The 25,321-nt window shown below is 42.9% G+C and overlaps 1 protein-coding gene across 1 annotated transcript in view; it reads right to left on the reverse strand.

Moving 5' to 3' along the window:
- PTPRR (protein tyrosine phosphatase receptor type R) overlaps window positions 1-25,321 on the reverse strand; it is a 150,053-nt gene that overhangs the window by 71,153 nt on the left and 53,579 nt on the right. The window contains exons 3-5 of the mRNA XM_083182544.1: window positions 19,095-19,208; window positions 16,493-16,648; window positions 9,196-9,306 (exon numbers count right to left, since the gene is read on the reverse strand). Coding sequence (XP_083038670.1) covers window positions 9,196-9,306; window positions 16,493-16,648; window positions 19,095-19,208 — 381 coding nt within the window. The remainder of the gene's footprint in view (window positions 1-9,195; window positions 9,307-16,492; window positions 16,649-19,094; window positions 19,209-25,321) is intronic.

Below are 25,321 nucleotides of genomic sequence, written 5' to 3' on the forward strand. Positions count from 1 at the left end.
TGGATAACAGCTCTTTGCGCTGATCTGGAGGAATCCATCAACCATCCGACCGTGCAAAACAACTTTCCAGGAATGAAGAAACTGAGGCGAAGCCGTTCACTACAAATGCGCAACTGGGAAAAACACCATGCCATCTATCGGCAAGCACATTAACCCACTGCGATAATATACAATACCGCTACAGCAAAAGTCTCCTTTTCATATGGGAACACCATATACATCAGCAATGATAACACACATTGTGACATCTGCATATAGTTAGGACATTTCTTTAGATATGATATTTACTTATTTCTGTGGTATTGGTTAGCAACGTCCCAGTGAGCCTTGGCTGCCACGGTATGCTGGTAATCGTAGTTCCATGATTAGAAAGCATTTTCGACTATACCGACTGCCTGTGGGGTGTCAGAATGAGTCACTGTGCTATTCATTGTGTGGCTGGTCACCATTAACTGAGTTTTGCACATCTTATCTTATTACCTAGGAACTTATGCCCTATGGTGATGTTGCTATAGCGTGGTGTAGAGAGCTGTAAGTGCAAGTTATATTATAACTTTAAATCATAGTTGCCTACCCTCCTGCATTCTGTAGGAGACTCCCTGAAATAGCAGCAATCTCCCTCTCTCCCTCATTAGTCTAGCAATCTCCCTCATTTCACCTAGCCCACATTACACTGTTACATTTTGGGGCGAAACAAGGAATGAGAGATAGTTACATTGAATTATCAGCACCATTTCCCAGCACTTTACCAAGTATAATAGCTCATACTAACTGCTTTGGGGCTCATCTACATTTGGATATAAGTCATTTTAAAAGATTCCTCTCAGATGTAGCAGTACACACCCACGCTTCTAGGTGCCACGTTCACAATCTCTTTTCACAATCTCTCCATATATGGAACTAGACACGCCCTTTGGGTGGAGCATGGCACACCCCTCAATGGGGTGCTGTGCAAAATTCTATTACCAACTATAATCTCCCTGAAACTTGTTTTCAAAAGTAGGCAAATATGCTTTAAATACCACTTTTTTTTTCATGCAGGTGAAGTAAAATAAAGCAGATTTTTGCAGCCCACAGTCAGACTTAATGCCTAACCCGAAATCAGACCGTACTTATAAAATAAAATGAAAAACATAAAACTATTCTGTTATTGCAATCTCCATGAGTAAAATATTATTCTTTGTTGTCTGTAATGTGAAGTGTGCACATGCCCTGTCTGTGCATGAGGAAGCACTTATATCCTTACAGTGCGGCACTACATTAAAAATATATGAGATAATTCAGTGAGCAAACTAAGATACTGTACATAAAAAAATAATAGCATTATAGTTTTTATATCAATTCTACAGAACTATCAATAATTACTAATTCAGCTTGGATCACTATTTAGAGAATTTGCACATCCAGTGATTATCGAATGACAGCGTCCAGGGCCTGATTAAGGGTTCCGTCACCCTAGGCCAGGGGTGTCCAAACTTTTTGCGATGAGGGCCAGATTTGGTGAAGTGTAAATGTGTGGGGGCCGACCATTCAGCCTGACATTCTTTGAATCATTAATCCCATCAGAATGGTCCTCCACTCTGCCCCCATTCACTGTATGTCCCCCATCCTGCCCCTTCACTGTATTTCCCCCAGCCTGCCCCCATTCACTGTATGTCCCCCAGCCTGCCCCTTCTTCACTGTATGTCCCCCAGCCTGCCCCTCCTTCACTATATGTCACCCATTCACTGTATGTTCCCCACTCTGCACCCATTCACTCTGTCCCCCAGGCTGCCCCCTTCTCTTAATGTCCATCAGTGCCTCCATTCATTGTATGTCCCCAAGCCTGACCCTCCTTCACTGTATGACTCCCATTCACTGTATGACCCCCATTCACTATGTACCCCACTCTGCCCCCATTCACTGTATGTCCCCCAGCCTGCCCCTGCTCCCCCTTCTCTAAATGGCCATCACTGCCTCCATTCACTGTATGTCCCCCAGCCTGACCCGCCTTCACTGTATGCCCCCCACTCTGCCCCCTCCCTTCTCTGTATGTTTCCCAGCCCCTTGTGTGAGCCAGAGGAAGGAGAGGCAAAGCAGGCACTGCAAGGACAGGAGATGCTTGGGCTCCCGCTGCTGCCCTCCTCCGCTCTGCATGTTACGGGAGCAAGCTTCTCCCTTGCTGCCCCCCTCTCCAAACACTGCTGTCACTGTGATTGTGGAGTAGGGTGATATACGTTTGCCGCAGCAGGGGTAGGACACCAAACACATCTGACTGTGGCGGCCGTTACCTCCTCAATGCAGCAGACAGAAAGGTAAAGGCACGCTCGCCGGGGCCCCACCTTTAGTGTCCTGTGCTTCCCCCATCTGATGCTCTGCCCGCTTCCAGCTGGAGGCTGCTGGCCGCTTGAAATGACAGCACGGGCCACAATTGGCCCCTGGGCCTGACTTTGGACATGCCTGCCCTAGGCAAATACAAAAGTGTCTGCCCCCCCCATACATTGATTATATATTTTTTTAACCTATGTGCTCAATTAGCCATAGAATTTACCCACTGCTCATTGGGGGTTAGAACCCTGCGAAAGCACCAGCAGCACAGGGAAACCTATTGATTCCACACTGGCATGGTATAGGGTGCATTGGGAGGAATTTACTAAGGTAAAATCATATAAAAAATTCGCATTCGTACAGCAAAATACGATTTTTTATGCAAATTCGTATTTTCAGGATTTACCATACTGAAAATACGGTTAGGTGTATTCATATTCATGGTGTATACATGGCGCATTCGTACGAATATGACATCAATAGAATACGCCTATTTTTAACGTGAAAACAACGTATTTTAGTCATGTTGTGAAACTACACATCCCAGCACGCCTTGTCATAGTTTTAGCATTTCCTAATAGCAAAACCATGGCAAGGCATGATGGGACTTGTAGTTTCACATCAGCTGGAGGGCCATAGTTTGGACATGCCTGATTTAAACCAAAAACCTAACAATATCTGCTAGCCTAGGACTTCATTTAATATTATAAGGACGAACACGGGTATAAATGGGGGCAAACTGGCATGCCAGGTGCTGAATGTAACTTGTGTGCACTGTAAATGAGCACCAGTACTGATGCTAGGTATCACGTTCCGCCACTGCCCGGACCAGATCCCCTTAAACAACTCTCTGTTAGAAATGACCCTACTTCCAGCAGGGGCAGGGCCCTCATTATGCTTTGATTTTACTGGCCCTGCACGGCGATCTAACTAGATTTATTCAGCATGCTGGATATTAATTGCCGGGTGAAAGCTATCGCAATGCCCCTACACACAATCTAGTGAGATAGCTTATAAAATACCGCTATCGCTACATGTGTAGGCCCCATAAGAGTCATTTTACTGTAAGTTGCTAAGCCCAAAGGAGGCTCAAAGAACCTATGTACTGGACAGGAAGTAGGTTCTCTGCTGGTTGTACAACTGACCCTCAAAGCTCCCATTGCCTAGCCCCAGCCCACAAGTAGGTAAGTATATTTACAAGTACAGGAGGGATTCAACTGCAGCAATTTCTCTGGCTTTTCCAACTATATATAATACCTGTATGATGAATGAAAATTGCCTGTGTGTGTTCCTGCGTTACGTACATAGGAAAAAGCATGTGTGCAACTGCAGGGCCATATACGCATCTCTGCGGTTCCCCCACCGCTCACTGTATGCTTAATTTCTAGTCATCATCATCAGTGCACAGAGAACCAGCCACTGTCAGGAGCAGAACCTGTTGCCTCACATCTTAAGTGGCAGCATTCTGGCCTCTTACGCATGCATCACATTATAAATGCTGTGTACCTAATATTAGGGAACTACACTCAGGGACTGTATTTGCAAGGAATGGGACCGAAATGAAAAATAAGAATGCTTCCTAATCACCACAAAACCAAAGCTGGGACACCTGTAGCAAGCCACTGTTGCTGTCTCATGGACACAAATGTTCTGGTAATAAAAGGAAATGTCACATCTCGGTTAGAGTAACGGATCACATTAAGCCAGTTAAGCCTATAAGGTTATGTCATTTTTCAATGACTACGAAAACCTGCCTGCACAAGTCATTACCTGTCCCGCCCTAACTTTAATAAAAAAGCCCATAGGCTCTCACATTCATTACTAATGACACAATCCAGAACAACACTGCTTAGAGCCATCATTCTGATGTAAACTCTCTCCATACTGTCTGTCTTCTTTTGCGCTGTGTAAATGAAGAAGTTTATATCCAATGATCTGTGTATGCATACAGTATATATAGTGTACCTTGAATATTTTGTATGACATGTGTTGATGAAAGGTCGCATCACCCTAAAAGCTTGCTGTTGTTTTGCTTGCTGGATGTTTTCTGTCCTGCCCATTAATAGGAATGACATACATGACACGTTTGTTGCTTCCTTGTTACATCTGAGCACACGAGTACATATGCTTTTGCTTATTTTGTAGCGACTGAAAGCAACCGCCCACTGCATGGCAATGACTGTGCCGTTCATTCAATCTACCCAAGTCATCCTATTACTACAGACAATATGTGGCTCAGGAGGTTCTATATTTAGACCTCTGCCTTTAACCTTTTCAGGTACTTTGTTTTCCTTAAAGCTTCATTGATATTCCCTGTAGTGAAGCTTATGACACGGCTGTTTGGTAGCAAAGTTGAAGTGTTTTAAGTCGTTTTAGACCTGAACGACAGCCACCATGTAGATACAGAATTTATATATAAATAAAAAAACATTTTCCTATTATAAGTTGAAATGTTGTTTTTAATAGAATCAAAATTAAAGCTTTTTTAGATTTTGGCAACGCATTATTTAAAAAACATACAAGCAGCATCTATTAATGATACACTTAAGGGCCAATTCAGATTCGTTTGTAACAAGCTGAATTTAGCCCCATCCCAGATGTTAAGGGTTTGCACATGCGTTAATTTGCACGTGCCAAGCCCCTGAGCGAATGGCTGTGGCGAGTTTCACACTTGCCGGCCCGTTCATTCTAGGAGGTGAGGAATGGGGCCGGCAGTAGGCTGCAGCAGGGGAATAACCATTGTTTTATAGGCGTGCTCAAAAAAACGCTGGGTGTTGCCCTGCACATGCAGGCATGTCGTTGCCTTCTTGAGAGAGGCCAGCTGACGTCACATGACATCAATTTGGCCATCTCCGGCCAAGACAAAAGTCAGTCAAGACTTTTATCTGTGAGCTGGGAAAAAAGTCATTGGATGGTCAGCAAATAATTTTTCACCCGTGCGGCCGCATGCGAGAGGATGTGTAAGTGTACACATTCCCTCTCATGCTAGTGAGGGGATTCGCATGTTGCGGGGGGGGCAGGTATTTGGCCAGGAAGCATTTACCTGTTACGCTGCTAACCTAAGGGTTTTGATTTATAAAAAATCTCATATATTATAATATATGCAAATAATATTATACTAAAAGTTTTGCCAAGAATTTGTACGGCTCTACACTGATGGCCACATGTGTAGTCAATAGCTGATTAGATATAGGCCCTGATTCTGGTAGACCCGGTATGCTGGGAAGCTTGCAGCTTACCGTGTCCCAGAGGGCCCGCCGAATCACCACCATATCCCCTCGTAGCCATGCGAGGGGATGTGTCACGAAGACAAATCCCTTTGCATGTGCCCACAGCAGGAGAAATCATTGGCCGCCGACCGTAGAATGATTTTTCTAGGGCACGCAACTGTAATTCAGTGGAGAAGACAGGGCAGAAGACAGGCAGACAGCTGACATCATGTCACTTCAGCCGCCAGCACCCTGCACACCGCGTCCCGCCCAAATTCCCAAGGAAACGCCCAGACTTTGCAAGTCACTGAGTATGTTCGCCAAAAGATACTACACATGTGCATAAATCATTATGTGCATGCACAGTAGGCAAACATCCGTCCCCCCGTGCGAACGAGCGGAGACCGGATCATTCGGAATAATTAATATGATTGTGTACAATTAATGTAAATACGTGTGCATCAATCAGTAATGATGTTGTCAATTTTCTCATTTGGGGATTTAATATGGTTGTTGTACACTTATCGAACATGTGTGTTGAGTTTAGAGCTTGTTTTGACATATTGTATAATCAACATCCGGTGACATACATCTTATTGTCCTATTGTCACCACTACGGCTACAGTGGCGTGTCCTTCAGGTGCAGCAAACATATGGGTTTAAAACAGAGCAGTTCTGCTCAAAGGAGGGGGAGGGAAAATATTTCAAGCTGTTCTGTTTTATTAACACCTGAGTAAATATTGTTGTGAAAGCTTCCGTCTGTGCATCTGTCACAATATATATATATTCCAGAATGTTTTGCATGGTGTTTTATCGAGAACACTACTTATACCTAACAAATTACATTTAACTTACAAATCATTCCGAATGATTTATATAGATGGCAGTTTGCTTTGAATCCTGTACATGTTTTCATTCTTGATAAGATAAACTACTTGGTAAGTGTTCCAAGTGCACTTCAACAATGATAATAACAGGAAAATAAGTATATTCCTGTAATATACTTACAGTACTTATGTTGGTGTGCACGAGTGTCATTGCATATGCAGGGGTGTATTTACTAAGATGGGAGTTGTTGTGGGCAACCAATCAGATTATATTATAAATAAATAAGTAGATTCTGATTGGTCACCCATAGCAACATCCTATCTTCAATAGAACTCCCATCTTAGTAAAAAAAACCTGCAGTATCAAGTTATCTATAGTAATCATGGTCTAAGATGCAATAAGTATACAGTAGTTGTAGCATACCATTTTTTGCATTGCAGACACAGTGAAACAGCAATCAAAATGTGCTAGCAGGACCGCGACTTTAGCTGCACTCTAATTCGTTTTTAACATGTTCAAAGTCACAAAAGTAGCACAACGGTACTTGGCATAGTAGCACTTCATAGACAGAGTCAGACTCATTCGCACGCAGATGTGCAAATATCGCGCATCAAACTGATTCGTGTAATCTAGCAGAGTAGTTTTGTTTGTGAGGATAAGTCATAATTTAAATGATAAAGATGCAATCTGACGAGCCATGTGGGGTTACTTGGAATTAAGGAAGTCACAGTTTAAAAGAACAATTATAAGTTGCTTCGTTAGGTGCCTCAGGCCTCAAATCAGATTGGTCTGTAGTTCTACAACCAGTGGCGGCAGACTTCAGGGGCCGCTCAACACAGGGCAAGGCCGCCCCTCATATATGAAGCGCTTACACATCACAGGCTGCCCAGGTGCCCACATATTTGCTCTTTCTTACTTTATTCATCAGGAGCACACCAAGGGCCTGATTCAGTCCTGATCGCTAGGCTGCGTATACTAGTGTCGTATGTACTAGAATAGAAATCAATGCTCTTTATGTAAGCTGCTTTATTTTGAGTGTTTTTCTTGCATGCCTGTTCTGTCCAGAAGGTATATGGTCATAACATTTAGGTTATTAAAATCGACATGCATTGGGAAGACCACTGAAGGTCGACACCTGAAATAGGTCGACAAGTGTTAGGTCAACAGGGTCTAAATGTCGACACAAGCATTAGGTCGACACTTTTTTTAGCCGACATGGCGGTATTTCATGTCCTACTATCCACTACGGCGTGGTGGGAGAATAAAACAGTGTACCGAGTGAGGCATCTGCCCGAAGCATGGCATACGAGCGGACACGGTACACTTAGACGGTGTCCATGTCGACTGTGTCGACATTCGTGACAAACATGTGAAAAACTCTTATCGACCTTTTGACTGTCGCCCTTCCCATTGTCAACATAATGCTTGTGTCCAACTTCAGACCCTGTCGACCTCAGCCATGTCAACCTATTTCAGGTGTTGACTTAAGACCGGTCGACCTTCAGTGGTCGACCCAATGCATGTCGACCAATAGTTGGTAGACACTATGGCCCATACCTATTCAGAAAGTAACAAATAAACCTATGTAAACTTCCCATAAACAGCCTAGCTGCTGTAAGTCAGTGTGCAGATGAGATAACCGAGGGCCAAGTAAGGAGGGACATTGACATTTATTCATCCAGCTACAAAATACTGTGTTGCGAAAACGTGTTCCTTACATGACAAGACTTGCTAGCAGATGTGGAGTGGACATAGTGTACATTTTAGTGCTGGAACATCAGCTGTCTCCAAATGTATGGCTACAAGCTCCCATATCATGTAACATCCAGTCAGCTATGATGTTTCTGAATAATCACATGTTGTGCCTCACTTTTTATATTTCATTAACCTGTATGGTAACAGCTGTAAGTGTATCGTATAGTAAATAAATCACTATTTAAACAAAATAATTCTACCTATATTAAGTCCAAATAGATAAATGTAGATGTCCTAATTATGGGTTTATTTTAATTGTATTTACTGCTATTGTTGTATTGTTAAGCTTTGGGTAGAATATTAATTCAATGGCCCATCATACAGCAGTTAATCTGTAACTGCTGCTATTCAAAACATACAAATAAATATTACTAGATTTGTATATGTTTTGTGCCTGCTGTCAGGGCTGGATTAAGATGTGTAGGTGTTACAGGCAAATCATTTGTGGAGGATCACTGCTACTAAAACTTTATTATCCAAAGTCTCTGCCCAACGACACTGCTTATAATGAATGTTATCTGGGCTTGACAGCGCCTTGGGCAGTGTGCATACACAGCTATCTGTGTGAGAGTGGTTGTGGCTGTTTGGCAGAGACCAACATGTTTGGGGGGTCCTTGCTGTGTAGTGATCCTGCGGGTAGTGCCTCAATTGGACAATGTAAATGCCAGCTGTACCAATGACAGCACACACATGTACGAAAAATCTATGCAAAATACACAATAAGCGAACGCATGATTTTATTATTATAAGTATTATTAATAATAATATGTCATAGATAATTCTTGATATTTTTATATGCAATAATACAATAGCAGGATATTGTTCTACACATGACCACTGTACTAACTACATCTGAATTACTAGACATCTTTTTGCTCATCAATACGATTCCTTGTTTACAGATAACTGTCCCCTATGGTACTCCTAAAGTCAGCTCCCTGTAGGATCACTTTAGCTCAGAGCAATTTATTAAAAACCTCTTGTTAAACTTTTCGATGTGACAAGTTATTAACATTATCACAACATTAGAGAGAATTATATATATACTGTATACATTGATACAGATCGATAAATAAAATAAGTTTTAAGAACTCACCATTAAGCATGTGACGATTATGACAAATGTGCTGAGGAAGATAACAATCGTGCAAAAACCTTCTTTGGTCCATATCTTATCAGCCTCATGTTGTCCCTGCAGAACATTTTTCTAGAAGATAAAGAAAAAAGATTTGTGGATGAACCAGAGATGCACCAGAGGCAGCAGCTCCTGGCATACAGTGAAATACCCAGAAAAGTGTGCACCTAGCAGAAGCAGAGGCTGGGAATGACTTCTGTTAAACAGGAACATAGTTACATATTTTTTTAAAGCTACAATATTCTACACACACATACTGTGGTCCGATCTCAATAAAGCAAACACAGTTGATGTTTTTCTTGGAAATCACCTGGCCCATCAAGTAGGAGGGTTCCGTTCACCTGTCTGCAGGGGAAATAGTTAAATATAATCTCTTTGCTTCACAGCCACTCCTCCTTACACCCACACACTCATGAATGTCCTATAACCCTGCCCATCTCCCTACAGGTGGAAATGCTTTCTCGGAATGAATCACTAAGCACAAAGGTTGCATGGAACTTGAACTATTTGGAATACAGTAATTTATGGTTATGTTCCTTATATGTTCTATCCACATGGTGTGTCTTCATAAACAGAGTGAACACAAAAAGAGAAACTATTTTTAAGTTCTCCTTACCAGTGGTGTAGCTAGGTGCCACGGTGCCCGGAGCAAGGGCATATTTCGCTCCCCAATTTTAGTAGGTGGGGCAAAAAGGGGGCGCAGCCTAACATTATACCCCACACCGCAATGCCCATTTTAGCGAACTTTACACATAAAGCCACATGCGGTAATGCCAATTACACATAGGGCCACACATGATGCCCATTACATACTATATAACAAACCGTAATTCCCATTACACATCTGACACATAAGTGCCACTTACCTACATGCTCATTGCTAGGAACTTCATGCTCGATGCCAGGGGCTTCATGCTCGATGCCAAGGGGGACTGAAATTGCTCGTTGCCTTGGGGGACTAAAATAGCTCGTTTCCAAGGGAGACTAAAATTGTGCATTGCCAAGGGGGACTATAACTGCTTGTTGCCAAGGGGGACTATAACTGTTCGTTGCCAAGGGGGACCGCAGCCCGCCAGGTCAGGGGGAGGCAGCACATACAGCAATGTCTGTGTAGCAGGGGCAGGGGAGGAGGCCTCTTTATTTCTGCTGCGCAGCGCTGCCCGGGACTGACAAAATAGACAGGGCCCCCAAAGCCTGTGCTAAGGTGTTTGTCGCCACTATACATTGGTGACCTACCTCCCATATGTCCTAAAAGAATTGCGCACACCAAGGGTGCTCGCCACAGAAAGGTGTGATATTGCAAGAAGGGAGTGTGGCCACACAGTAGTACCCCCAGTCACAGAATGGAGCAATGCTATTCACATTACACAACCCGTGGTACCCATTATTCACATTACAACACATGAAGTGGCCCTTATTCACATTATAGAGGATAAAGGGGTAGAGGACAAAAGGAGGGAGGGTGTGGAGGACAAGAAAACGTTTAGAGGAGGGTTAATAGAGGCAGAAGAGAGGGGGTGTTAGAGGAAAAGATGGGGGGAGGGCAGGAGTTTGAAAGGCTTGTGACAGCCTATCCCCCCGTAGAACAGGCAACACTGTGTACCATCTGCATTGTCCCTTTCAGTCTAAATGCTGGTTGGTGTACCTCGGCAGTGGCAGGGAATTGGGGATCCATCTCACTGATGCCAGCAGCTCACCTTTTCATTGGTGTGATTTTTCTTGGTCTCCTGATCCTGCTGACAGTGATTGCGCCAGGGCTCCCTCTCACAGGTGCGGTTTCTCCTGCCCACACCATGGGTAGTGGGGGCTGGGCCAAGAGATGAAGCAGGAGCAGGGAGCAGCAGTAGTTGTAGGCATGCCTGCCCGGCCCCAAGTGGCCAGGCGTATGGCAGCCCTGCACTCATCCTCCCCATTCCTACTCTTAAGAACAAGACTACTTGAGTTGGAGCCTCCGTGGGTGCCCTGCTGTGGCCGGGCAATGAGGGGCGGGTGGAACTGACAGAAAGCAGTTCTGCCCCATTCCAGCCCACTTTAACTCCTGGGCACCGATCATGGGTGGGTGGGTGACAGGCAGCAGAGATACAGGTACTACTGGGCAGGTACTGGAGGGAGACTGGGGAGTAGGACAGGTAGCAAAGCACGGAATGAGCATCACCGGCCCCTTCCCTCTGTCAGAGAGGCGGCTCTGCCCGGGAGCCGTCTGAGCTTGGGCAGGGAGAAGACCGTGACTTGCGTGACATCATCGATTTCGCGGCGGCAGCAGCAGGGACCGGGTGAACAGGCAGGCGCGGGCGCCGAGCATAGCAGCCGCCAGCACACGCTGCCCGCAGGGCTGAGGGTGAATTAGTGAGTGCCGGACTCCGGCTCATTTGCAGAGGGGGGGGGGCGGCGCCCGGAGCGTGTGCTCCACTCGCTCCGCCCTCCCTACGCCACTGCTCCTTACATGATTTCAAGAAGAGTGAATGATGTATATTTAACCAGTATATAAAGTATAATGTAGGTTCAGCTATACAGTAGCCTTATATAGAAAATTATACATATCCAATGGATGTTCATACTCTGTGGAATATATAAGTCTTTGGGGCTAATTCCGAGTTGAATGTACACCTATTTGCAGAGCATTTTATGTGTGTTTTTGCACTGCGCATGCTCCAGAACTGAGGGTGCGCAAGTATTGGAGATGCATTTTTATTGCAATGCCATTTGAGGAGGTGTAACTGAAGGAAATCATGTAACAGAGATTTTCTATACCCTGTGCAGGCCACATCAGCTTGAGCACATGGCACCATGATGTCATGTGGAAGGGGCGGGGCCATTTGTGCAGGGGTATACAACCCTGACCAGAGCTGTAAGAACTGGAGCCATCTTAAACCTTCCAGGGAAGCTCTAGCAGCACTGCACTAGTGAATGCAGCTAGCAGGGTGTCTGGAACCCTGCTAGCCAGGATCAGGATCTGTGGGTGAGATGAGGTGGCACCCATAAAGCTCTGTGCTTGCGCACCCCTAGTTCTGGCACTGAAGAAAAGTTAATTGAGGGAGTATCAACAGTACTGCGGGAAATGCGGGGTGCATGTGTGCTCTAATAATGATGACGAGTAGCAAGCCAAGCAAATATTCAATATGTATTTTTGTGTTCAATCTTTTTTTATGTACAAAAGCAAAGCTAGCCAGTTGCTAGGCAGCGCAGATAAAACTTTACCCCAGATTGAAATAAGTCTCTTGGATATACAGTATATTACAAATGTCATCATATCAGAATTTCTTTTCATCTCATCTAAGGGGAAAAACAGTTTAAGTCATAGTTGGGAGTACTATGCTCCCATAAGAATCCTCCTGGATATAGGGATATACGTGTCAGGAATCTCCAACATCTCTGCTGCAGTTCTACTGTCAAGACTCTGTCAGGGATGCTTAGTCTTCCTGATACATTGATACATGAGCTCAAACAGTGAAAATGGCTTGTTAACACTATTTATGTAAATCTTATATATTGATTAGTACAGTTATTATTAAGCATACTTGCCTACTTTTAAATTCTCGTCTCTGGGAGAAACCCGGAGAGGAGACTGTCAGCATCACGTGTGGGGACAGGGGCCTGATGTAGACATCATCAAGCCCCGCCCCCAGCACTCCCCCCCCCCCCCCCCCGATTTGCGGGGTCTCGCGGAGGGGCGGAGCTAAACTGCACATTTTGCATATTTAGCCCAGCCCCCTCCTGGTGAATAGCCGTCAATCGGGGTGATTCAACTATGCGGCTGGGCAACTGCTGGGGAGATCGGGAGGGTGAGGCAGAATCCGAGAGGATTTCCCCCCTTTTAGGGGGACGGGATTGGGACCTGATATACGGGACCCTCCCGGCCAATCCGGGAGGGTAGGCAACCCTGTTATTAAGAAGTCATATTTTTACTTGAGTCGCTATAATTTTTAGACACAAAAAGATTGCCAAAGCATCACATATTACCCTATGGGCCTTATTCAGACCTATGGGCCTTATTCAGACCTGATTGCTCACCATCTACTGATGTTCCCAGTGTGTGCGGGCTCTGAATAGCCCTTTACTTACTCATCGGCTGCAATAGAACATACTGATCCTAGCCTGGAGCTGACGTCACACTCCCTCCCCTAAAATGCTTGGGCACGTCTGCATTTTCCCTAGGTATGCCTGTTTTTCCCCCTCTGACTCTCCCATGAAATGGCCGGTTACCATCCCCAAATGCCAGCTTCCTGTCAATTAGCTTGCGAACTGCTAACAATCCAAAAAAGTAGCAGGATTTCATCACTGGAGGCTGTTGCGCAAGCGCATTCAGGCCCAGATGCATATGCATTCTATTAATAATCGGTTGCTGTACGAATTCTTATAGCAGCGATCAGGACTGAATTAGGCCCTATAAACACTGTAGAAGGGGCATATTCCTCTGTTATTGTGTCATTGCATTTAGTAATCAGCATCATTCTCTGAGTGCAACTAAAATTTAACTTTATTGGTCAAAAAGTAAGAGACTTTTTTTTTTTGGTCCGATGCCAGGGGCTGTGTGAGACTGTCATGTACTAACAAATAATCAGTTAGGAGATTGCCTTGCTGTCAATCAAGATAAAGAAAGTTGCGAAATACGTTATGAAATAAAGATGATTCAAATTGTGTCAAATGCTATTTCAGTTCTTAACTTAAAACTACAGTTATATTAACTTCCTTTTATGAAACATATTTTTTCTCTTGACACATATCAGTGGTTCTCTACAAAAAAAATGTAGCATCATGATACTAGGGGATTATTTACTAAGCAGCGGATAGCAAAACTGCGCATTCCAGCATGTTTAAGCTCAAACAGCAAAAAAAGTTTGATGTTTTTAATAGCATAGCATATAGCCAGAGGCAGAACTCTGGGAGGCAATGGAGTCATCTGCCGCCGGGCTGCTGCTCTCATGGGGGCACCTCTCCACCACTGCCAGTTTAAATCCATTAATTGAAAGCCATCAAAATCGCTTCTGTGGTTGAGGTCTGAAATATATGTGTGTTCTCCCTCTTTTTCTGTAATAATATGAACATTTCATAACAGACTATATATATTTTGAATAACGTTGTGTGTGTGTGTGGGGGGGGGGGCACCAATATTCATCTTGCCTCCGGGCAACTGGGACAAACTTACGCCACTACATATAGCATTAACATAACCTGCAATATGTCTTCTCTACAGTAACTTTTTACCTGCATACCATATGGCTGTACATCTATTCTGTGAGATACTGTAATAACTTTAGCAGCATGAATTTATTTTAACGTTTCTCTGGGATGTAGTTATATCACTGGCAGTTGAGATGCCGACTGCTGTCAGAATGTCACCGGAACTTCGACATAAATGAGGATGCCGACACCGTTATCCTGACAGCTGGTATCCCAAACATAAGTATATGGAGGTGCACTGTAATGTTAAATAAAAGGAACTCACAAACTTTAATGTGGCAGAATATGAGTTGGAGGCATTATAGTGCGGTATAATATAAACTGGAGGGCACTCTAATGTGGCACAGTATATACAGGGGTACTTTAATGTGGCCTAATATAAATGAGTGTACTGTATGTGTGTGAGCAACTATACAAGAATAATTGAGTATTTACTTGCTTATGTTAAATAGCATGAGACTACTATAACTATCACCAAAACATAGTAAATAAAAGAAGAGTCACTGGCAGAAATGGCACTTAGGCAGTAAACACATGATAATGTGAAATTCCCATAAGACAGTGTTTTGTTTATTTCGGCACCATCATTATCACTAGTGTTCCCTCTAAACTTCTTTTGCAGGGTGCCACACCCTGACAGTTTTTAAAAACAAAATTTTATATATATATTTTTTTGTTACGAATGTAAATTTCTAATATAAAAAGTGCCCTCCCGATGTTCCACACCCTTCCCTAAAAAAATCCTAGAGTGAACACTATATCACTGGAATGGGATCATTCGTCAGACTGCATTTAGGTCTACAGTCATTAGGTCGACCCCACTAGGTCGACTGGCAGGAAGGTCGACCTGACTTAAGGTCGACATGGGCCAAGGTCGACATGACTTAAGGTCAAATTTGCATAAAGGTCGACATGAGGAAGGTCGACTGGTCATAAGGTCGACATGGATTTTTCACTGGTTTTTTATCTGAATGTCGACACAGTCGACATGGACACAGTTGGCAATGAGAATTGGACCCTCGCATCGCTCGCTTCGCTCGCAATGCTTCGGGCACGGTGCCTCGCTGCGCTCGGCACACTATTTTATTCTCCCACCACGCCCTAGTGGATGGTAGGGCATGAAATACCGCCTGTCGGCACATGTCGGCTCAAAAAACAGTGAAAAACCCATGTCGACCTTATGACCAGTCGACCTTCCTCATGTCGACCTTTATGCAAATTCGACATTAAGTCATGTCGACCTTAAGTCAGATCGACCTTCCTTCCAGTCGACCTAGTGGGGTCGACCTAATGACTGTAGACCTAAATGCAGTCTGACGAATGACCGCATCCCTCACTACGGTACAGCAACATGCCTTTTTGCTCATCCCTGAATCTGGAATTTACTGTAAATGGAAAAGCAAGAAAAATACATTACCCATTGTATTTCTAACAGAGCTGAATTAACCCAATGACCCCCTTACTAAATAATGAACTGAAACATGCAAAAAAGTAATTGTCCCAATTTTCTCAAATGATCAGTTTCTTTTTTATTTCTACATTAACCCTTTGAGTGCCAACATCTCTGCGAGAGATGCTCAAAAATGTGAGTGCCAACAGCTCTGTGAGAGATGTGCAAAATATTGGCTAAAAATGTCAGCGTCGTTCACATTTGTTATATGAATTCAAATAAAATAATGTTGTGTAAAGATTAGATTTCCTATAAAAGGTAAACATTACTGGCCAGAATGATGAATAAAAATATTTGCTTGTCAATTTTCACAACAATTTTGACAAATTCACTCAAATGGTTAATGTAGATAATCCAGAAACTGATGCACCATCTTAATTAAAAAAGGAAACAAACCAACTGCTGCACTCGGCTTCAATGCAGCCAGTAAAATCTAGCCTATCCTGTCTGAGCACAACCATCATGTGATGTGGCCGGCCCTAAAAAAGGAAATTTAGAATTTAAATCCATGCAATAACAAACTTGTCCATCATGTCTGCCATTTTCACTGCTTAAAAAATAAAAAATAAATAAATAAAACTTCGTATAACACCCATGCACACAGATACCTTTCATGTATAGTCTTACCTCTGGAGAGACTTCAGTTATTCCAAAATGGGATAATCTTTGGTGTAGTGTATGCAGATTGAGTGAACGAAGAACCTCTGCCGAAGGCAGTGTATCTGGAACACCTATCTTTTTGTTTAATGGAGAAATAAAGAGCTCAACGCAGTTCTTCTTTCCCTAAGTGACAAAGAAACATTACAGAATTTCCCTTTTTACTTAAACACCCTTCAAAAAAAAAAAAAAACCTGCAACGTGCATTAACCCAGCATTGTTTTCAATGCTCAGAATTATAAATTCATGAGGTTAGATTGCTAAATCTGGTGCAGTTCTTCCGAATTCTATCTGCTGCAGATCTGTACTGTGGATGCCTTTCTACTTATCACATTTCCAAAACCTCAATTTCAGGTTAGTTCAAACTTGTAGTTGAATTTCTATGTGCAAGGAATGAATGTCGGCTATGCATTTTATTCAGGTTTACCTGTTAGCCCACTGTAAATATAACATAGATAAAAAAATGACAAGCTTGTCATGATACCAGATTTATGATGATAGCAGATTAAGGTGAAAAATTACTGAAACCAATCATTTCTCCTTCTCTTAATTTCATTCTATTGTCACATTTATTCCCAATGTATAATGGTGTAATAGAGATTTGGCCTACAGTATATTATTATAAAGTTTATGGAACCAGTTAACTCTCATTGGCTAATGCCTCTCTTGTATACTATACTATGACTGATAATATTAATATATTAGAATTTTTTTTTGCAAACAGATGAAAAACAACTATGATAAGTTGCCCATACACTATCCTTATGGAAACTGTTTAATAACGAATAGTTTTTAATACTAGTATATGTTGAATAACCATTGGGATAGAAAAAGTAAAAATGTTCCATTTCATAGCATACCCAGTACATTACCATTATGTTAGGGATGTGCGAACTCCAAAATAGAAAAAAGAGATCTATAAAAACAAGAGTAGGTCCAATTATAATAGGGTGTAAGAATCAGAAAGTAAGAGATTTTGGGATATTTTTTTCCCATTTCTGAAAAGTGGAAATCAATTACTTGGGAAAATCAACCTGATTTTTAGTATAAATGATTGCTGCTTTAAAACAAAATGAGAAAACTCTTCCAAGATTTCTCAATTTCTGATACTCACACCAAGGGCAGAATGTAATGTTCGAGTTTGGAGGCAGTGCGGGATGCCGGCCAAACTCAGACGATTTTTAAAGGGGCTATCAGTTACAAGGCAAAGCCATGCCTTGTAAGTGATTGCCCCTTTAAAAAAAACATTGGCGTTCGGCCGGCATCACGCACTGCCACCGAACTCAGACAGCATTACATTCCACCCCAAATGAAACCAGGTCTGGTTAATAGGGCGACAGTAGTTAGGTTGATAGTGTGTATGTCGACCCCAAAAGGTCAACATGCACAAGACTACCATGGCAAAAATGTCAACACAAGCAAAAGGTCAACATGGAAATTATCGACATATGAAAAGGTCAACTTTTTTGAGCCTTGGACGAGGTGCGGTGTGAAAGCACCAACATTTTTCACCTGGATCGAGCAGCCTGACAATTCCACTCGGTTATAAGAAGGGTTAAATCCGATTTAATGGGCGACCTGGGTTTTAAGTGAATATTCCGGACCTGGGTCAGACCCGTGTTTGCGATCTGAAAGGGGTATAGTTGAAATATTCATTTGGAGAGGATAGCAGAGTTTTAAAGTGGTAAATACTAATCTGCACAAATGTAAAAAGAGATACTCATCAGTGGTGTACTGATCCAAACTATAATTGAGTTAATAGATTATTGATAAACTTTAAAATACATCACATTCAAGACATAAGTTTTTCAGTACAATATTAAAAAATAAGGAAAACAAAAAGACATCCCTAAAATGAGTGGAATATATGATAAGCACTGCTATAGTCATTTCATATTCCAACAAGAATGGGTTCTAGAATTAGAGGCTAGAATCTCACAATACAGGTTAATCTACCACCCATCATTAATGTGGGCAATCTCAATTTGAAAATACATAACTAAAAAGTGAACAAGATTTAGTGGTGTCAACCTTCCAACCATGTCGACCTTAGGCAAGTCGACCTACTTCATGTGTCGACCTAAGCCATGTTGACCTTTAGTTGTCTACCCAATGCAAGTCGACCTTATATGTGTCGACCCAAGGACAGTATCGCCATTTAATTAACACATTTAGCATTATATGAACCAGTCAGAGCCCCACAAAAAGTATTAGGGCCTTATTCAGATCTGAACTCAGTACAAATTTGTTCGGAAAATGGGCAAAACCATGTGCACTGCAGGTGGGGCAGAGGTAACGTGCAAAGAGTGTTAGATTTGTGCGAGTTATTTTGTTTCTGTGCAGGGTAAATAATGGCTGCATTAGTTTTACCCTGCAATTTAGATTTCAGTTTCAACACACCCCACCCAAATCTAACTCTCTCTGCACATGTTACATATGCTCCACCTGCAGTGCACATGGTTTTGCCCATTTTGAGAACAAATTTGTACTGAGCTCAGATCTGGATAAGGCCCCATGTGCAGTTTCAACCTTGCAAACATAAAAGAATATCTCTACAAAGCACTGCTCTTACATTGAGGCGATTGATGTGAATTTGCTGTGGCATCAAGCCTAGAGCTGCAGCGACTCCCTGACGGAACTTCCGGAGCAGTGTTGTATTCAGCTTGTTCACATCCATTTTCAGCATCTAAAAAAAACAGAACAAATATCTGCTGTAGGTGAAATGTTCACTATGTATGTGGCGCGTATCTATGTTGCTATCATTCTCTATTTGTTTTAAACACATCTGACATTGAACATCTGTTTTACAATTTTTTACTGGCTTCACATACACCATGTGTGGGCAATGTGTGGTACTCCAGCTACTGTGGAAATATACATTTTGGTATTTTCTGCCATGCATTCAGGGCCGGCTCTACCACTAGACAGCTTTAGGCAGCTGCCTAGGGCGCCGGGATCTGGGGGGGTGCCATCAAGTCTACAAACCAATAAATCAAGGATGTCTATGAGGATCCTTGTTGTAGTTAATGCAGGTGGTGGCTGTGGAACCTCTAAGACCTCCATACTTTCCCATGAGTCATACTTCCTACATTGCTGCCCCCTCCTCCTTGTACTCTGTTGTGGGTGGCAAAGGGGAGGGTGCAGAGGACCTCCAGGGAAATCAGGGGACTTGGCCACCTTCCCGCGGGGGGAGGGGATATTGGAGGACCACATGATTTAAAAAAATAATAATTGGGGGGGGGGGGGGGGGGGTAGGGGGAGTAAGTTGAAGTTTTGCCTAGGGTGCTGAGAAGCCTTACACCGGCTCTGCATGCATTAACAGCAAAACTATGACAGGGCATGCTGGGATGCCTGAGATGCGTAACAGCCATCCATTTGTTACTCGAAATATAGTAGTCCCTCTTCTAAGTCTTAGTTATGGGGCACACACACACACACACACATGTGGGGACATGATTTATTATTAGGAGCATCTTGCTCTTATTACACTGCTTGCCTTTAATATGCAATGCTCCAGTGCCAACAGCTAGAACCATTGTATCAGTGGTCAATAATACAAGCAGAAGTCAGTCTCTTCAATATCAAGCCATCAGTATTTATCTGGGAGAAAAGCTTTGTCCAAGGTGGACATGCATTCATTAACAGTTAATACAAATATATATAAATATATACAGTACTGTGCAATAGTAGGTATGTGTGGGAAAAACTGCTGCAAAGTAAGACTGCTTTCAACAATGTAAGTGTTTTTTTATCAATTTCAAAGTGAATGAACAGAAGAGAAATCTAAATCAAATCAATATTTGGTGTGCCCACAAGTTGCTTTCAAAACAGCATCAATTATTCTAGGTAAACGCACACAGTTTTTGAAGGAATTCAGCAGTGAGTTTTTTTTGCAAACATCTTGGAGAACTAATAGATCTTCTGTGAATGTAGGGCTTGCTCAAATCATTGTCTTTTCATGCAGTGGCGGCTTTTACCCTTGCGGACGATGGGGGCTGTCGCTATGCGGGCCCCCCTCTGCCGCTGTCGCTGTGCTCCCTGATGCTGCTGGTCCCAGCCGCTGGTCCCCTGACTGCATGGGGCCAGCACATGCGCAGTAATTTCATACATACTGCGCATGTGCTGGCCCAAGCCTCCATGGGCTGCCTTTACAGCAGCCCCAGGAGGCATATTCAGGTTCCCGGGTCCGGCGCATGCCCAGTATCATCCGTGATCCTGCTCATGCGCAGAACCCGTTTTTGGGGCTGCCCCACATTTGCGCACAGAAAGCCATCCTGGAGGGAGGGAACAACTCCCAATGGGACTGCCGTAAGTGACTGGCAGGTCTGATTTCCAATAGGAATTCACTGTCAGTCACATTCAGAGCAGTCTCACAGACTGCATCTGGCTTCACAGGCCGAGACAGTGGCAGATTTTACCTGGGGGTAAATATACTCACTTCCATGATTCCTTGTTCTTCTTTACACTGAAGAGAATTCCTAATGACATTGGCTATATGCTTGGGGTTGTTGACTTGCTGCAGAAGAAATTTGGGGCCAATCAGACACCTCCCTGATCGTACTGCATGATGGATAAGTATCTGCCTGTATTTCTTAGCACTGAGGACACCATTAATCCTGATCAAATCCCCCAACTCCATTTGCTGAAATGCAGCCCCAAACTTACAATGAACCTCCACCATGTTGAATGCAGACACTCATCATTTAGATCAGGCATGTCCAACCTGCGGCCCTCCAGATGTGCTAAAACTACACATCCCAACATGCCCTGCCACAATTTGGCTATTAGGGAATGCTAGAATGATGGCAAGGCATGCTGGGATATGTAGTTTTAGCACATCTGGAGGGCCGCAGGTTGGACATGCCTGATTTAGATGTATCTTCTGTTCCTTCACTTTTTATTTTGTTAATTAATAACAACAAACTATTAACACTTCCCACACACAGTGCCCGACGCATAGCATGTCGACTGTGTTGACATTCAGGTAAAAAAACAGTGAAAAACCCCATGTCGACCTTTTGACTATCGACCTAGATACTGTCGAACTAATGACCTGTCGAACTAACGACCGGTCGAACTAACGACCGGTCGAACTAACCACTTGTCGAACTAATGACCACTCGACTGAGAACCATGTCGACATTTTCTTACGTCGACCTAGACTCATGTCGACCTTTCCCATGTCGACCTAATTACTGTCGACCATCATGCTGTAGACCAAATGACCGCATCCCAGTGGCAAGTTGGAATGGAAATCTGGTAATGTATTGGAGTAAATGACATTAGACCATTTGCTCCCAAACAGTGGAAAATGCCCAAAACCTGTCATTCAGCCAAATTGATATAGTGTATGCCCAGCTTTAAACGCATCACAGATGCAGTAAAAAGCAGCTCAGAGTACTAGAGATGCGGGGCTGATACATTAACCACACAGAAATCGGTCATACACATTTAGAAAGTCGTAGATTAACCATAATGGAATTTGGGTCCGGATACATCAGTTCATGGATTACAAAGCCACACACAAGCAGCTTTGCAAATCCGACCACCTAAAATGCAAATGCAGAAGGAGGTGTCAGACATGTTCTGGCTGCACTTGTGATCCCAGCACTGCAACGAGGTTTCCTGCAGATGGACAGCTAAGTAAGCCTAAGCTTACTCTAGCTGGCTGTTGCGGAGTGCCTTGCAAAGCCATCCTGAGACGCACACCCTGGTCTTGCCAGTCCCAGAAAATGGGGGCAACACAGCTCTGTTATTAGAAATGCCGGCTGTCTCTGCCCCCTCACTGCCCCTCAAATGCCTCTCTGTCTGTCAATCATTGTGTGACCGACACAAATGTGTATCCTAAATGCTTGCAATGGTCATGGTAGCACCAATACTAACTACAACCTTACACAATCACTAAAAGTGATCATAGTACAGTTATGGCTTGAAAGCATTTGTAAATCTTCACTTTTATCAAATACATTTATAAAGACAATGAAAACGTCATCCAGTGTACTTAAAACACAGCTACTAATGGTTCCAAACTGAGACTGTTCCTTTAGAATGTAATCTCTCACGAGCAGGGCCCTCCCTCCTCCTGCGCCTTTCTTAGAATATATAAACCTTTGCCACCTTGATGGTTGCTTCAGTGTCCTGTCCCCTAATGCAACTATCCATATTAATCATGTACTTGTCCTAAATTTTCTTGTACTGTAATTCGTTATCTGTATATTGTTAGGCGCTGCAGAACCTTTGTGGCGCCATATAAATAAACGATAATAATAATAAATAATAAGATCAAAGTAATGTGGCAATCACGAGTTAATTTACACACATATCCACCAAACAACAGCAAATAAACATAATACATGTATCAAATGCATAATGCCAGCTTTACAAACAATACAATATGATTAAGGCAATAAAATAATAAGAAAAAGTAATGTACAGCAAATAAAACAAGCCAGTGGGCTGGAATATATGTGACAGGGAAGAAGATGATTAAAAATATAAATCTGGCATAACAAGGAAACTGTAATCTTCACTCTCAGTGAGAACAAAGAAAGAAGAAACGATAATACATTATTTTAATTATATTTCATTTGCATCCTAGCTATCATTTTGTAAGTACTGTCGTTTAAACTGCTTCTATAATCTTACTTGGGTCTTAAGCAATCAACATTTTCTAGAAAAAAAAAAACATTTAAAGCATCAACAAATATCAGTTCCTGACATTCATTAAATCTGTAAAAAAGGATGTCTTACCGCTTAATTGCTATAGATTTCTGGGTTCCATATAACGTTAGCCAAGACAAAATAATAAGCCTGCACAATATAGTCTATCTGCATTCATATACCGGAGCTGCTCCTTCTAAAGGTTCCAAGTCAAACCTCTGAACACCTGGCTTTGGAGAGATGATGACACATTCTATAAATTGTCTACCTAATGAGTCTTACAATTTACAACCAGCTCTTTGTATCTTCTCCGCTATTTAATTTTAAACACAAAACAACAATACTTTTGAGTGGTGCTATAGCATATGATGACTAGATAGGATATCTAATAAATATATAGGTGGAACGCATAATGTACTTGTGGTATCTAAATAAACTTCATTATACGAACATAGTATATTTAATGTAAATTTACATTCTAATATATATTTATTACTCCAGGTAAAATGTACTTAGCTATAATATGTCATTTTTTTAAACATATATTTGTCTCCTTTTTTTTTTTTGTACATTTTGTGCATATGTCAAAATAGTACACAACACAACATAACCATGTCACTGATTTTGTTTCCAGAGAGATGGCAAGTCCCATGCCTGCAATGTAACTCCCCTGGGTGACACGGTAACTGCCTGATTATACTGCTGCTTCCTATTATTTATTTTCTACTAGTTATTATTAACGTATTGCATATCTGTGATGTGCAGCTTTGATTTTGCAAAACTATTGGAATAACTGAAAAAAAAAATATTTTAATATAGGATAGCAATGTTTAGATAATTCCATTAATTACAGACCCTAAATTTGTCAAACTATTTTTATTCTGTAAAGAAATATAGGGTACTTGTGTATTATAGCGGCGCCCATCGCATCGCATACCATAAGGCATGCGATGGTATGCAATGCAACGCGATATCGCGCGATATTGTACAATGTCATACAATTTTAAAATTGTATGACATTGTGTATGGCATACAATGCCATACAATGCAATGCGATTAAAAAATTGTATAAGCACCCTAATGGGTGCTTACAATGTTAAATGCACCCCCACGCCACCCCCCACTATAAACGTGAACCCGAAGCGTGGCGAGCGCAGCGAGCCCGCGAGGGGCGGCGGTACGCGTCCTCCGACCTTTTCATACCCCCACTATCCAAGTCGGCGTGGAGTTGAGAATAGAAAGTGTGCCGAGCGCAGCGAGCCACCGAGCCCGAAGCGTGGCGACCGCAGCGAGCCCCACGAGGGGATGCCGATACCTTCACAGGTATCGGCGTCCCCTCGCGGGCTTCACAGGTATCCGCGTGCGCTCGCCACGCTTCGGGCTCGGTGGCTCGCTGCGCTTGCTTCTATTCTCAACTCCACGCCAACGTGGATAGTGGGGGTATGAAAAGGTCTGAGGACGCGTACCGCCGCCCCTCGCGGGCTTGCTGCGCTCGCCATGCTTCGGGTTCACGTTTATAGTGGGGGGGGGGGGGGTGGCGGGGGGGGGTGCATTTAACATTGTAAGCACCCATTTGGGTGCTTAAAAGCACCCTTTAGGGTGCTTATACAATGTTTCATCGCATAGGGGGCCAAAATCGCGTTGCATCGCATGCCATCGGGTGCATGGCATGCGATGCGATAAAAACATTGCGCGATGTACATTGGGGGCGCCGCTATAATACACAAGTACCAAATATAGAGATTGGGCTAGATTTACCAAGCATGGCTTTTGGAGTTGGTTCTGGGCCGGTTTGACCTTTAAATGTAAAGCAGCACTTAGGGGGTTATTTAGGTTTACTCCTTCTGACAAATTCCTTCTTAGATGGACAAACCCATGTGCACTGCAGGGGGGCAGATGTAACATGTGCAGAGAATTAGATTTGGGTGAGTTATTTTGTTTCTGTGCAGGTAAAATACTGACTGGTTAATTTTTACACTGCAATATAGAAGTAAAACCGCACCCAAATCTAATTCTCTCTGCACATTTTACATCTGCCCCCCTGCTGCGCACATGGTTTTGTCCATCTAATACCCCATTCACACCAGCCTAAATTCCCGGGTTTAGTCCGGAAACAACCCGGTACTAGCGCTGGTGTGA

This window comes from Crinia signifera, chromosome 4 (assembly GCF_055691185.1).
Source record: "Crinia signifera chromosome 4, ASM5569118v1, whole genome shotgun sequence".
Lineage (NCBI taxonomy): Eukaryota > Metazoa > Chordata > Amphibia > Anura > Myobatrachidae > Crinia > Crinia signifera.